The 13,748-nt window shown below is 71.8% G+C and overlaps 1 protein-coding gene across 5 annotated transcripts; it reads right to left on the reverse strand.

Moving 5' to 3' along the window:
- Positions 1-8: 8 nt before the first annotated feature.
- Positions 9-13,434, reverse strand: ERBB3 (erb-b2 receptor tyrosine kinase 3). Of its 5 annotated transcripts, none has more exons than XM_042796608.1 (28): positions 13,289-13,434; positions 10,497-10,648; positions 10,230-10,416; positions 9,423-9,548; positions 9,253-9,318; positions 9,055-9,173; positions 8,528-8,669; positions 8,322-8,435; positions 8,128-8,248; positions 7,972-8,045; positions 7,799-7,889; positions 6,925-7,124; positions 6,688-6,820; positions 6,013-6,103; positions 5,782-5,936; positions 5,603-5,656; positions 4,984-5,125; positions 4,613-4,732; positions 4,437-4,535; positions 4,146-4,331; positions 3,890-4,045; positions 3,431-3,506; positions 3,206-3,352; positions 2,960-3,057; positions 2,716-2,874; positions 2,337-2,408; positions 1,802-2,066; positions 9-1,294 (listed from the first exon to the last, which is right to left on the reverse strand). In XM_042796608.1, exons 1-28 carry the CDS (start codon positions 13,380-13,382, stop codon positions 759-761), a joined length of 3,975 nt encoding a protein of 1,324 aa, XP_042652542.1. In that variant the 5' UTR covers positions 13,383-13,434; the 3' UTR covers positions 9-758. The 5 variants fall into 5 exon arrangements, with proteins under 5 accessions (XP_042652542.1, XP_042652539.1, XP_042652540.1 ...); XM_042796605.1 differs by having other exon boundaries at positions 9-1,315; positions 2,716-2,877; XM_042796606.1 differs by having other exon boundaries at positions 9-1,315; positions 4,613-4,735.
- Positions 13,435-13,748: the final 314 nt, after the last annotated feature.

Here is a 13,748-nt window from a genome sequence, read left to right on the forward strand (position 1 = left end):
ACCGTCACTTTTGGTCAAATTCTCTTTGGTTTTATTCAACATTTACAAACCCGCCGCGCGCCGGGGCGATGCCGCGAGCCAGGGGGAAAACCTGGTGAAAACATCGCGGCAACGGGGGCGTGGGGCGGCTGCGCGGACCCCTCAGTCTTAACGGGCACGGCAGCCCCCCCCCCGGCCGGGGGGGCACCCCTCAGAGTGCCCCGGGAGGGTGGGAAATGGGGGGGGGGGGGGGGGGGGGGGCACCCCCAAACCTTCACTCCGGTTCCAGCAGGGAATGGGGAAAACCTGAAAAATGAGTCTGGGGTCCTTGCCCCGAAATCCTGCCCACGCTCGTCTGCCTGTGCCCCAAAGCAGCCCCGGGTAGGGACCCCCGACCCGCCCCCCCCAGCGTCCCTGCACATGGGGAGCACCTTCAGCTGGGGGGGCAGCGGCTGGGGGGCATCACCGACCCCCTTCTCTGCAGGGGGGCCCGGGCTGTACCCCTCCCCAGTTCGGAGTGCTGCAGATTAGCCCCACCGGCCCCGTATCCCGGGGGGAGAACTTCGGAAAGGGGGGGGCAGGGAGTGGGTGCACCCCGGGGGCTCATGGCCCCCCAGGCCAGGCTGCAACCCCTCAGCCCCTTGCGTCAGCTTTGGCTCGTGCCCCCCCCGTGGGGGGATCCTTCATATCCAGTGTAAACAGCCCCGGGGGGGGGGGGGGGGCGGGCAGGATGGCAGCATGGTGCCAGTGGGGTGCGGGTGGGAGAGGGGGGGTCCCCCCTACGTCCGCTGGGCGTCCGCCTTAGCGAAGAGGCGGCTGTGCCAGTAATCGGGGTTGTCGAAGGCGCAGTCCGAAGCTTCCAGGCTCCGCAGGGGCTTCATGCAGGGGGTGGGGGGGCCGGGGGGGCCGCGGCAGCCGGGGCAGCGGGGGGCCAGCACCGCCTCCATCTCCTCGTAGCCCTGCTCCTCCTCGGGGGCCGGGGGGGCCTCCCCTGGGCGCATGTCGGTGTAGCCGTCGTGCCGGGGGGGGCCGCTCTCCTGCCGGGATCCCGGCCCCACACCGGTCACGCTGCCCAGCGAACGGCTCAGCCGCGGCTGCTTGTTCATGTACTCGTAGTCCTCCTCCTCCTGCCCCCGGACCGGGGAGGCTCCCGGGGGGCCCCCCGGCTCCGAGCCCACCTCCATGTACTCGTAGCCCAGCTCCTCCAGCGAGGCCGGCCGGGGTGGGGGGGCTCCCGGGGGCCCCCCCGGCCGGCGGTTCATGTACTCGTACTCCTCCTCCGGCTCCGGCGCTGAGCCCCCAATGGGGTCTGTCTCTGCAAAGAGGGGGTAGGACGCTGGCCAGGCCCGGGTGAGACCCCTCTGCGCCCCCCCCCCCCCCAGCTCCCCCCCTCTGCCCACAGGGCCTGTCCCGAGTTTGGAGGGGGGGGGTCTTGCCTGCGCCACAGACAGGTTCACCTCACCCCCACAACCCTCAGTCCCTATGAGATGGTCCCCCCCAGCCTGAACCCCAATTCTGCACAAATGGGTCCCCTCGCCCTTAACACTGGGGGTGGGCCCCCTCCACCCCTAGGGACCGGCTGCCCGCACCCCACAGGCACAGGAGCCACCCCCAGCCCTACAACCCTCACCCCTTTAACCCCAAACCCTGCGGGGATGGGACCCACCCCCCCTCGAGGACAGGCTCCTTGCAACCCCGTGGGTGGGGGGAGCCCCCAGACCCAGCCTAACAGGATGAGACCCCCCGACTCTACACAGATGGGACCCCCACCACCACCCCCTAAGAACGGGACCCCCCCATCCCCCAAGGCTGCACCCCTCACCCCGTCCGGCACAGTTAGGGGTGACGTAGCCGTTGGCGTCCTCCTCGCTGCCCTCGGTGCTGGGGGGCGGGGGGGGGAAGCTCTCCCGCTGGGACAGGTAGGCGCTGTCCCCCCGCGAGCGCAGGCTGCGGCAGAGGCTCCCCGACAGCGACCCCCCCTCGGCCAGGTCCAGCTCCGAGGCCGTGCCCCGACCCTCCGACGACTCCGACACCGTCCGACCCAGCGACTCCTGACGGCTGCGCCGCGGCGGCCGGCACCCCCCGCCCTGGGGGACACGGGGCTGAGGGGTGGGGGGGGGCACCCTGCAGACCCCAGCACCTGCCCCCCCCCCCCACCCCACAGCCACCACTTCACCTCCCACCACTCCGGCACCCCCCGGCCACCCCTTTTGCCCACCCCCCCTGCGCTGGCACCCCATGGTCACCCCCCTCATAGCCCCCCAGCCACCCCTTTTGCCCACCCCCCCTGCGCTGGCACCCCATGGTCACCCCCCTCATAGCCCCCCAACACCCCTTACCCCCCCCCCCCGGGGTACCTGGCGGGCGCTGCAGAGGCCGGGCTGGTTCATGGGGATGTAGCCGGCAGGGGGGCTGAGCAGGCTGGGGCTCTGCGGGGGGGCAGGGGGGGGGTTGATATACCCAGTGGGGGGAGACCCAGGGGCTGGGAGGCCCCCACCCCACTGTGGGAACGGGGTGCGGGTCCCGACAGGGCTGGGAGGGGACGATGGGGCAGTGGGGAGGGGGGCGGTGTGTGTTGCGTGGATCGGCCCCACACCCCACCCCCGGGGCGGCTTTGGGGCTGGGAGACCTTGTGTCACGTCCCGGGACCCCCACCCTGCCCCGTGCCATGCCCAGGACCCAGCCCCAGAGCCCCCAGACCCGGGGGGGGTGGGGGGGTGGGAAGAGGGGTCTCACCCGGGCGCAGCTGCCCCGCGGCCGCTGTGGGTAGAGCCCGGGGGTGAGGCTGAAGGAGGCGTCCAGCTCCTCCTCCTCCTCCAGCTCCAGCGTCTCCATGTCATCCAGCTCCTTGTCACTGAGGGTGGGGGGCTCGGCGGGCGGCGCGGCCCCGCTCTCCTGCTGTGGGAGGGGAGGGGGAACGGCCACGTCAGGGGCTGTGGGGATGGGGCTGGGGGGGGCTGGGGTGTGAGGTTGTGCCCACCTTGATCACCAGGTAGCGGGGGGGGTCGCGGGCCATGCGGGTGAACTCGTTCGCCAGCTCCTTGAAGGTGGGACGGATGTTCTCATCGATCATCCAGCCTGGGGGGGGGGGCGGGGGGGACAGACGGACGACAGCGGGGGCTGAGAGCCAGGACACAGCCCCGGGGGATGGGGACAGGATGGGGACAGAGTTGGGACCCGGACCCTCCCCGGGGCGGGGGTCACGGGCTGGGGGCCCCCCACTCACACTTCACCATCACCATGTAGACGTCAATGGTGCAGATCTGGGGCTGCGAGAGCCGCTCGCCCTTCTCCAGCAGGTCGGGCACCTCGGCCAGGCGGATCCCGGCGTAGGGCTCGGCCCCGAAGGTCATCATCTCCCAGAGCGTCACGCCTGCGGGGACAGTCCCCGTGAGCCCCGTGGGGCTGGGGGGACCGGAGGCACTGGGGAGACTGAGGGGCCGGGGCTCACCGTAGCTCCAGACGTCACTTTGGTGCGTGTACTTCCCAAAGTGGATGCTCTCCAGCGCCATCCACTTGATGGGCGTCTGCGAGGAAAGGTGGGGTGGGGATGGGTGGGGGGACACGGGGGCTGGGGGGGGACACCCCGTGGGGCGGGGGGGAACGGAGGGGATGGGGCATCCTCGGGTGATGGGAGTACTGGGGACATGGAGAGGAGGGGATGCAGGGGGTACCGGAGGGGGGTGTGGGGTGGAGGGGGGTGCCCCCTGGCACAGGGGGGACACGGGGGCTGGGGGGGGGGACACCCCGTGGCGCGGGGGGAACGGAGGGGATGGGGCATCCTCGGGTGATGGGAGTACTGGGGACATGGAGAGGAGGGGATGCAGAGGGTACCGGGGGGGGGGGTGTGGGGTGGAGGGGGGTGCCCCCCGGCACAGGGGGGACATGGGGGTCCCCGCCAGGCACCCACCTTGACCTCGTTGTAGAAATACTTCTTGTCGTCGGGGTAGAGCAGGTCGGCGATGCCGAAATCGGCCACCTGAGCCTGGCTGGGGGACTTGAGCAGCACGTTGCGGGCGGCCAGGTTGCGGTGCACCATGCGATGCTCCTCCAAGTAGTACATCCCCTGGGGGGGGTCAGGGCGGGGGGGGGGTGGGGGGGGTGTCAGTGGGGCTGGGGGGAGGAATGTCCATCCCCCACCCCCACCCCCGACCCTGGGGACTCACCTTGGCCACCTGGACGCACCAGTTGAGCAGGAGCTGGGGGCTGATGCTGTCGCGGTTCTTGCGGACGTAGTCGAGGAGGGAGCCCAGCGGCAGGAGCTGCGTCACCAGCTGCAGCTGGGGGCCGGGGCAGATGCCCAGGAGCCGCACGATGTAGGCATGGTCCAGGCTGCCGATGGCCAGCATGTGCTGCGGGGGGCAACGTCAGCCGTGGCCAAGCCCCCCTGCTGCCCATGAGGGGCCCCCCCCCTACCCCGGGACCAGGATCCAGCCCACACCCCCCCCCAGACTTACGTCAGTGACGGCGTGGAAGGACTGCTGCCCGCTCCAGTCCTGGATCACCTTGATGCTCACCGGGATCTTGATGGAGTCTCCGTCGGGGATCCAGATTCCCTTGGGGGGACGGGAGGCCCGCGGTGAGCACCGTGCCCAGCCCCAGCTGAGCCCCCTGCCCCGAGCCCTCCACTCACCTTGTGCACAGTCCCGAAGACACCGGAGCCCAGCACCTTCAGCCGCTTCAGCTCCGTCTCCTTGAAGATGCGGGCCAGCACCTTGTTGGCCTTTTCACTGGGGTCCAGCGGCTCCAGGCTCTGCTGGGTGGGAGATGGAGATGGGGATGGGGACAGGGATGGGATGGAGATGGAGAGTGATGGGGACAGAAGCAGGTCAGGATGGGAACGGGGATGGGAATAGAGCTGGAAAGGGATGGGGATGGCTACAGGCAGGGATGGGGACAGGGATGGATGGGGAAGGGTCCCACACCCCTCCTGCCCATCGAACCCCGTCCCCAGGGCTCCCCCGGGGAGTGGGACCCCCCCCAGGGGTGGCTGCCCCCCCTCACCTCCCCCCTCTCCAGGTAGCGCCGCATCGCTCGCTTCTTCTGGATCTTCTTGCCCCGCCAGTAGAGCAAAGCGAGGAGGACGCAGGAGCAGGAGAGGAAGAGCCCCCCGACCACCATCACCGCGATCACCGTCGGCGTTTTCCTGGGCGCGGGAGGAGGCCGGGGCTGAGCTCCCGGTGCCGGCAGGTCCCGGCCCGCCGCGGCTGCCGAGCCCCACGCTCTTCCCACAGCCCTGCCTGCTGCGGGGGTGGCACGGGCAGGGCAGGGCTCGGCACCCCGAGGCGCACACAGCGAGGTGGGAGGGGGGGGCAGCAGGGGGGTCCACCCAGTGCCCCTGTGGGCAGGGAATGGCCCTGGAGTGGGGCGGCACGGCACGGCGCTGCACGGCCTGGCATAGCGTGGTGAAACATGGCACAGCATGGCTCAGCTTGGCACGGCACACCAGGGCATGACATGGCACGGTGCGGCGCGGCACGGCGCAGCATGGCACAGCACGGCGTGGCACGGCGCAGCACACCAGGGCACGGCACGGTGCAGCATGGCACCATGCAGCGTGGCATGGCACGGCACGGCACAGCCCAGCAGCATCCCAGGGCCCCCACAGCCCCCACCCCGGTACCTGGAGACGGGCAGGGCCTCCCCCAGACAATCCCGCAGCAGCGGCCCCAGGCACCTGCAGAGACAGAGCCGGGGGTGAGCCGGGGCTTGGCAACCCCCGCCTCCTCCTCCTCCTCCAGCTGGTCACTGGGTGCAGACCCCCCTTGGCCCCCCCCCCCCCCCCCCCCCCCCCCGGCGCACCCACGGGTGCAGTTCTCGTGGCAGGGCCGGCACTCTCGGCTGCCGTCGGGGTACTTGTAGATGGGGCCGCGCTCGCCCAGGATGCCGTCGGGGCAGCTCTCCACGCAGTGGGGCCCGTCCCGGTAATGGGCACAGCGGGTGCAGGTGTCGGCGCCCTGCGGGGCAGGAAGGGGGGGTGAGGACCCGCGGGGACGTCCCCGCCGCCGCCACGGGTCCCCGGCCGGGCCGTACCGAGCCGTTGCAGGTGACGTTGCCCTCTATGCGCTCGCACTCGGGGTGGCACTCGAAGCACTCGCCCCCCTGGGCGAACTCCCGCGTCTCCCTGCAGGGACAAGGCAGGGTCACCGGGCCACCGCGGTGTCCCAGTGCACCCCAGTGCCCACCCCGGGGTCCCTCCCACCACAGGCTCGGTCCCACCCCAGCACCCATCCCCTCCCCGGGGTCCCAGTCCACCTCAGTGCCCACCCACCACAGGCTCCGTCCCACCCCAGCACCCATCCCCTCTCCAGGGTCCCAGTCTACCCCAGCTGCCACCCCAGGGTCCCTCCCACCCCAGGCTCGGTCCCACCCCAGCACCCATCCCCTCCCCAGGGTCCCAGTGCACCCCAGTGCCCACCCCAGGGTCCCTCCCACCACAGGCTCGGTCCCACCCCAGCACCCATTCCCTCCCCGGGGTCCCAGTCCACCTCAGTGCCCACCCACCACAGGCTCGGTCCCACCCCAGCACCCATCCCCTCTGGGGGGTCAGTCCCCCCACCCCTGCCCGGGGTCCATCCCACCTTGGGGCCAATCCTGCTCCCCGTGCCCACCCTGGAGCTGATCTCTCCCTGGTGCCCACCCCAGGCTCCCCCACCCCTGGAGCCACCCCAGCGCCCGCCCCCCCACCCCCCCCCCAGCCCCTCGCACCCCTGGGCGAAGCGGCACGTGGGCACGCAGACGCCGCGGCGGCTGTAGTGACGGCAGGACAGGCACTGCGCGGGGCCGGGACCCCAACAGCCTTCGGCGGAGCACAGCGGGTCGCACACCTTCCCCTCTTGCTCTGCAGGGAGGGGACGGCGCGGGGGGCTCAGCGCCGGAGGGGGGGGGGGGTGTCAGCGCAGAGTGCCCCCGGGGTTGGGGGGGGGGGTCCCCGGCCCCACTCACGGCACTTGCTGCGGGGTTTGTTGTTGCGGATGTCGAGGTCGGCGCGGCGGCGGCTGAGCGCAGCCCACTGCACTGTGTGCAGGTAGCAGAGCCGGCGGTTCTCGGTGATGTAGACGCGGCCGGCGCTCACCTCCCGCAGCGAGCGCAGCCCCAGAGACGTCACGTTCTCGTTCTTCATGATCAGGAGGGAGAAACCCCGGCTGCGGGGAGGGGGGGGGGGGGTCAGGGCAAGGGGGGGGGTGGGGGGGGGTACCTGGTAACCCCGAGGGGACGGGCGGGGAGGGGGATGTGGGATGAAGGGATGGGGGATAATGCGGGGATGAAGGGACAGGGGGTGATGGGGGGACGCAGGGACAGGGGGTGACCTGGGGGTGACAGGGGGGATGCAGGGATGGGGGGTGATGGGGGTGGGGGACAATGTGGGGATGAAGGGACAGGGGGTGATGGGGAGATGCAGGGACAGGGTGTAACCAGGGGGTGGCAGGGGGGATGCAGGGATGGGGGGTGATGGGGATGGGGGACAATGTGGGGATGAAGGGACAGGGGGTGACAGGGATGGGGGCGATGGAGGGATGCAGGGATGGGGGGTGACGGGGGGGACGACAGGGGGATGCAGGGATGGGGGACAGTGGGGGCATATAGGGATGGACGGTGACGGGGGGATGCAGGGACGGGGGGGGGATGGGGGGGAGATGCAGAGATGGGGGGATGCGGGGATGTAGGGACGGGGGGTGAAGGGGGGGAATGACAGGGGGCTGCAGGGATGGGGGACAGTGGGGGGATGCAGGGATGGGGGGGTGACGGGGGGGATGTGGGACACCCAGAAGGGGGTTGCGAGCTGCTGGGTCGGGGGGCTGCGGGGCCGGGGACTCACTTGTACAGGCTCCGTCCCCCGATGGTGACGAGGTTGGAGAAGACGCTGAAGTTGTGCATGTGCTTGGGCCAGGACTGGATGTTCAGGTACCCTGGGGGGGGGCGCAGGGGGGGGTGAGGGTGGCCCTGGGGGGGTCCCAGAGGGTCCTGGTGTCCCCCAGCCCCGCTGTTTACCCGTGATCTCCCGCACCGTCCGGAAGACGTTCAGCTTCTCAGGGTCCAGCGCCGAGATGTTGCGCCAGGGATCACTGCGGAGCCAGAGCCGTCAGCCGGGGCTGGTGGGAGGGGGGGACTGCACCCCCCCCCGCCCCCAGACCCCCCCGCCCTCACCCCTCCAGGCCAGTGATGAGGAAATCCAGGTTGCCCAAGATCTTGGTGCAGTTCACGAAGGTGTCGATGTTGCTGGAGTCCACGGTCTGGTACTTGCTGCCGGCGCCGGTGCCCTCGCAGGCTGCGGGATGGTGACAGTGAGGGCTCGTCCCACGGCCCATGCCCCCCCCCGGGCCCCCCCCCAGCCCCACTACCCTTGGGACACAGCCCCGAGCAGGGCTCGCACATCTTCAGCCCGTTCTTCTCCACCTCCATCTTGTCGTTGGGGCAGGCGCGGACGCAGGAGCTCTGGTCCACCACGAAGTTGTCTGCGAGGAGACCCTCGCGGTCAGACCCCGGCACCACCACCCCCCCGCCCCCCCGGCCCCCCTCCCGGCCCCCCCCCAGCGCCCCAGCTCACGGGGGCAGCTCCGGACGCAGATGCCCCCGTACTGGTACTTGGTGTCGGGGTTGGGCTCCAGCTGGAAGGTCAGCTTGTTGTAGATGAGGGGCTGGGGGCAGAGCGGCACGCACGCCCCGCTGTCGTTGAAGTGCCGGCAGGCCTGTGGGATGGACGGACGGACGGACGGGTGGGTGGAGGCACGGCGACACGGACGGACGGACACAGGGATGGAGGGATGTCATCTCGCCCTGCACCCATCCCGGGGTGGGGATCCCTCCCACAGGGGGGCAGATGGGCGGACACACGGGTGGACGCACGGACAGGCAGACAGACACACCACACCCCCACACCCCCCGCCCCCAACACCCACTCTGGAGGGACATGGACAAGCTCCCTCCCCAGGGACGCAGACACACAGACACGGACAATCCGCGGGTGGGTGGGCAGACAGGGTGGGGGACACAGGGACAGACAGAGCCCAGGATGCTGCTCAGACCCCGGGGTGCAGGATGAGGCCCCCCCGGGGTGGGGGGGGCCACACGTACAAAGCAGTGTGTCTGGAGGGGGCCGGCGCAGCCCCCCGCGCACTCCTCGTGGCAGCACTCGTTGGGCGCCCGCCCGAAGCAGCGCCCGTTGCACTGGGGGGCACAGATGGTCTTTGTCACTGCGGGGAGACGGGGATGAGCGAATGGGGGGGGGGAATCCAGCCCTGGCCCCCCCGGGCCCTCCCCCCCGGTACCCACATTTCTGGCAGTCCTCAGGGCCAGGCCCCCAGCAGTGCCCGCCGCAGCTCTCGTGGCACGGGGCGCCTGTGGGGGAGCGCAGGGGGGTCACCCCCCAAAGCCAGGGGGTGTCACCCCCTCCCCCCCGCTGCTGGGGGGGGCCCCCTGCGCCCCCCTCCCTCCCCACGCACAGGCCTTGCCGTTGTCCCCCACGACGGGCTCCAGGCGGGGGTCCCGCATGATGTCCCGCCACTCCACCGTCTCCACGTGGCAGAGCTGCGCGTTCTTCTCGATGTAGACGCCGCCGGCCAAGATCTCTGAGGGGGTGGGGGGAGAGGGGGGGGCTGGTGGGTGACAGAGGGCTGTGGCCACCCCCCAGCCCTGCCACCTCGGGGCGGGGGGTGGGGAACGACGACAGCACCCCTCTGGCACAGGAACTGCAGGGGGTCAGCCCCATTCCGGGGGAACACCATTGCCCCGGGGTGGGGACCGCAGAGGGGACAGCACGGCCCCGGGGTGCACGGGGTGGGGGGGTGGGGTGTGGGTGGCACCGCTCTGGATTGGGACCGTGGGGGGGACAGCAACACTCTGGGATGGGGACCAGGGTGCAGCAGGGGACAGCACCGCTCCAGAATGGGGCCCACGGGTGGAAGGCATCGCTCCGGGATGGGGATCCACGGGGGGATGGCACCACTCCGGGATGGGGACCATGGTGGTGTCACCGTCACCCCGGGGTGGGGACCGCAGAGGGGACAGCACGGCTTTGGGGCGCACGGGGGGGGTGTCACCACTCTGGGATGGGAGCCACAGGGTGCAGAGCGGGGATGGCATCGCTCCGGGATGGAGACCATGGTGGTGACACCGTCACCCCGGGGTGGGGTCCGCAGAGGGGACAGCACGGCTTCAGGGCGCACGGGGGGGGTGTCACCACTCTGGGATGGGTCCCAGGACACGGGGGGGGGGGGTGGGGGGGTATGGGATGGTCTCGGGGGTCCCACCTGTGAGCTGGTTGAGGCCGAGCTGGCGCAGCGCGTGGGTGGTGTTGGGGTTGTAGTTGAGCAGGACGAAGAGCGCGTACTTCTCCTCGTAGAACTGGGTCCCGCGGATGACGCGCAGGTTCTGCAGCGGCAGCGAGGCGAAGACGTTCATGGCGATCAGGATGTAGCCCGTCACCTCCCGGATGGTCTGCGGGCAGCGGGAGGTGTCAGCCCGGCGGGCGCGGACCCCCGCGTCCCCCCTCCTGTTCCCCCCCCCCCCCAGCTCACCTGCAGGAAGGAGAGGTCCTGCGTGTGGTCGATGAGGACGATCTCCAGGTTGCCCATCACGATCTCGCAGTTGTTGTACATCTTGTGCAGCGTCTGGTACTGGTGCTGCGCGTCCCCCGTCACGCTCAGCCCGTTCAGCGTCCCCGCGCACACTGCGGGCACAGCACCCTGTCCCCCACCGTGGCCACGTGTCGTGTCCCCCCCCCCGGGGTGGCCAGGTCCCTCTGCAGTGGCCACATCCCCCTCTCAGTGGCCACAGCCATGTCTCCAACAGGCTCCCTCTCCTCCCCCCCAAGATGGCCACGTCCTCCCCTTGGTGGCCATGGTCATGTCCCCCCCTCGACAGCCTTGTCTCTGTCCCTCCTGTGCTGGCCATGTGTGTTGTCCCCCCCCCCCCCATAGTCTCCCTGTCCCCTCCATTGTATCCCCCCCCCCCATACTGGCCATGGTGGTGCCCCCACAATGTCCCTGTCCCCTCCATGGTGTGTGTGCCCCCCCATGCTGGTGTCCCCACGGTGTCCGTGTCCCCCTCCATAGCGGTGCCCCTACATCATCCCCCCATGGCATTCCAGCTGTGGGGGTGGCGGTGCCCGGATCGGGGGGGGGGGGGGGGGGGGTGGGAAATGGGGATGGGTGCTCCCCCACCCTCCCTTCCCCTCCCCTGCGCCGTGCCCGAACCGGCCGGGCGAGGGTTGCGCAAGGCGGGTGCCGGGGGCATGGCCCCCGCTCGGCACACCCGCGACGCCCGGACTTCGGACCCGAACGCTGGCGCAGCCCATCCAGCCCCGACCCCCCCGGGTCCAGGGCGCCTGGGCCCCCCCAGAGCTCGAGGGCGGGGGGGGGGGGAAGGCGGGGTGGGGGAAGGCAGGCACCAAGGGGGCCCCGGGGTTAATGACTGCCCGGCCCCCCCGCGCCGGGACGGACAGGGCCCCTTTGTGCACGGGGCAGGATGCGGCCCCTTCCCCGCAGCCGCACAAAGGGGCGATTGTGGTGAGCGGGACGGGGGGAGGCTGAGCCCCCCGAAAGTGGCGGGAGAGCTGGCACCCCCGGGGGCAGAGTGGGGTGCGGGCCCCCCCCTCCCCGGCCCAGCTCAGACGTGACTCAAGCCCCGGTGCGGGGAGGGGGGGGGGGGGGGGCTGCGGGCGGGTAAATGGCAGCTTTGTCCGGCGCGGGGGCAGAGAAGGGCCCGAGCCCCCTCCCGGGGGCGGCCGCAGAGAATGGGCAGCTCGGTGCACGCATGGGAAGGGGCGTGGGGCCAGCACCCACCCCCCCACAGCCACAGCCTGTGCTCCCCCCTCCCCGGCCTGGAGCTATTTTAATAGGGAAGGGGCTATAAAAAGGTCCCAGCTGCGCTGGGGCATGGCCCCCTGCCCCGACGCCCCGGGGATGGGCACAGTGGGGCCCAAAGAGGGGGGAGCTGGGACCCCCAAGAAACAAGATGGGGTTCTGGGGGCGGCTGGAACCTGCGTGGCGGGGGGTCCCCAGGCTGCTGGGGGGCAGGATCCAGCCCCCACAGGCGGGAACACGCAGCGTTTTTGGGTGACACTGGTGAATCATTAACGGCCACTCAAAGGGTCCCACTAGCGCCTGGGACCCCCCCGGGACCAGCTCCCGGCAAACTGAGGCACGAGGGGCTCGGGGTGCACCTGCCCGCGGTGGGGGGGGGGGCCGAGGGTCACGGCCCCCCCCGGGCGCCATCGCGGCTGGGTGTTATCAGCGCGGGGCCCCGCTGGCAGCTCCGGCATGTCGCCCGCTATCTGCCGCGTGCCACCGCGGCCCCCCCCCCCGGTCCCCACCGCCAGGAATAGCACCGGGGGAACCGGGGGGGGGGGGGGGGGGGGTGTTGGTTCTGGGGAGCAGGGGGCACTCAGACCTGACCTCCTGCCCTTGGCACAAAAAGGGGGTCTGTGTGCGTGGGGTGGCTGCGGGGCCTGATCCTGTCCCCAAACAAAGGGGGCTGTGAACTGCGGGGGGGTCGGGGGGGGGTCGGAGCTGGTCCCGCTCGTCCCAGTTCCGGCACTGGGCACCTGTGGGTGCTGGGGTGGGATCCAGCCGGGCCCCTGTCCGAGCTGGCCCCCCCGTCTGCGGGGCACACGGCACAGTGGAGGGGCCGGGGCGTGCCGCCCCCCCCCCCCCCACGTGCTGGCGGGGTGTCCCCCACACCTGAGCAGCCCGGCACGGCGGCGGGTGACGCCGGCCCCACCTTCGCGTCCAGCCCTCGGTGTTTTCCTTTCGGGGCTGAAAAACAACTCCCGGGCGAACCCGGCCCTTCCGGGAGCGTCCCCCGCTCCCCGCGGGGCAGGGCGTGGGGGGGGGCCCGGGGCAGGCGGGGACGGGGTCCCCTAGGAAGGGTCCCCCCGGGGGTCCCCCCCTCTGTCCCTCCCGATCCTGGTGCAGTCGGTGGGTTCCGGCTCCGCAGCCTAAAATTAGCCCCCCCGGCAGCTGCGGGGGGTGCAGGTGCCTCTGCTCGAAGCGGAGAGGGGGGGTACACCGAGCCCCGAAGTGGGGAACCGAGCCCCGGTCCCACCGCCGGCACTCACCGAGCCGCAGCCCGGGCGGGGGGTCTTGCTAGTCGCGGTCCCCCCCCCCCCCAAGGATCGTGGGGGTCCCGCGGATCGCAGCGCTGAAGCCTGGGGGTCCCGGGACCCCTCCCAGGGGGAAGCGGCCGCCGCTGAGATGAGGATCCCGCACCGATGGAACCGGGACCCCCCCGAGTGTTCCCGGTCCCGCCGCCCGTCCCGGGACTCCCGAGCGCTCCGGTACCCGTCCGCCGCCGCGTTCCCGGGGCTCACCTGCCTGCGCGGAGCCGGGCGCCGGGGCGCGGAGCAGCAGCAGCAGCAGCAGCAGCAGCAACAGCAGCAGCTCCCGGTGCCGGTGCCGGTCCATCGCGGTCCCGCTCCGCGGCCCGGCTCGCAGGGCCCGGCGGCTGCGGCGTGCCCGGGCGCGGCGGGGGGAATGCACCTGGCGCGGGGCCGCCGGGGCGGGACCGGGCGGGGCGGGACCGGGCGGGGCGGCGGCGGGACCCCCCCCACCTACTCCCCGCGGCCACCGCGCCCCGGGACCACCCCCCCCCCGGTCAAAGGTCTGTGCCCCCCGGGGACAAAGCCCGGCCCGATCACAGCCCCCCAGTACCACGGGGTGTGTGTGTGTGTGTGGGGGGGTTTCTGGCCCCATTAGAGCCCCCCCAGCCCCATCCAGCTCCCAGCACACTCCCCCCCCCCCCCCCGGGCAGGGCAAAGCCAAGGCCCCCCA

This window comes from Tyto alba, unplaced genomic scaffold (genome assembly GCF_018691265.1).
Source record: "Tyto alba isolate M040663 unplaced genomic scaffold, T.alba_DEE_v4.0 Super-Scaffold_23, whole genome shotgun sequence".
NCBI lineage: Eukaryota > Metazoa > Chordata > Aves > Strigiformes > Tytonidae > Tyto > Tyto alba.

Excerpts from the sequence above, each read along its gene's own strand:
- ERBB3 (XM_042796604.1), bottom strand. The coding sequence starts at position 13,382 with ATGGACCGGCACCGGCACCGGGAGCTGCTGCTGTTGCTGCTGCTGCTG. Across the intron at positions 8,046-8,127 it reads CTCATCACTGGCCTGGAGGG|TGATCCCTGGCGCAACATCT; the intron begins GTGAGGGCGGGG and ends CTGGCTCCGCAG. Across the intron at positions 5,937-6,012 it reads ACGTCACCTGCAACGGCTCG|GGCGCCGACACCTGCACCCG; the intron begins GTACGGCCCGGC and ends CCTGCCCCGCAG.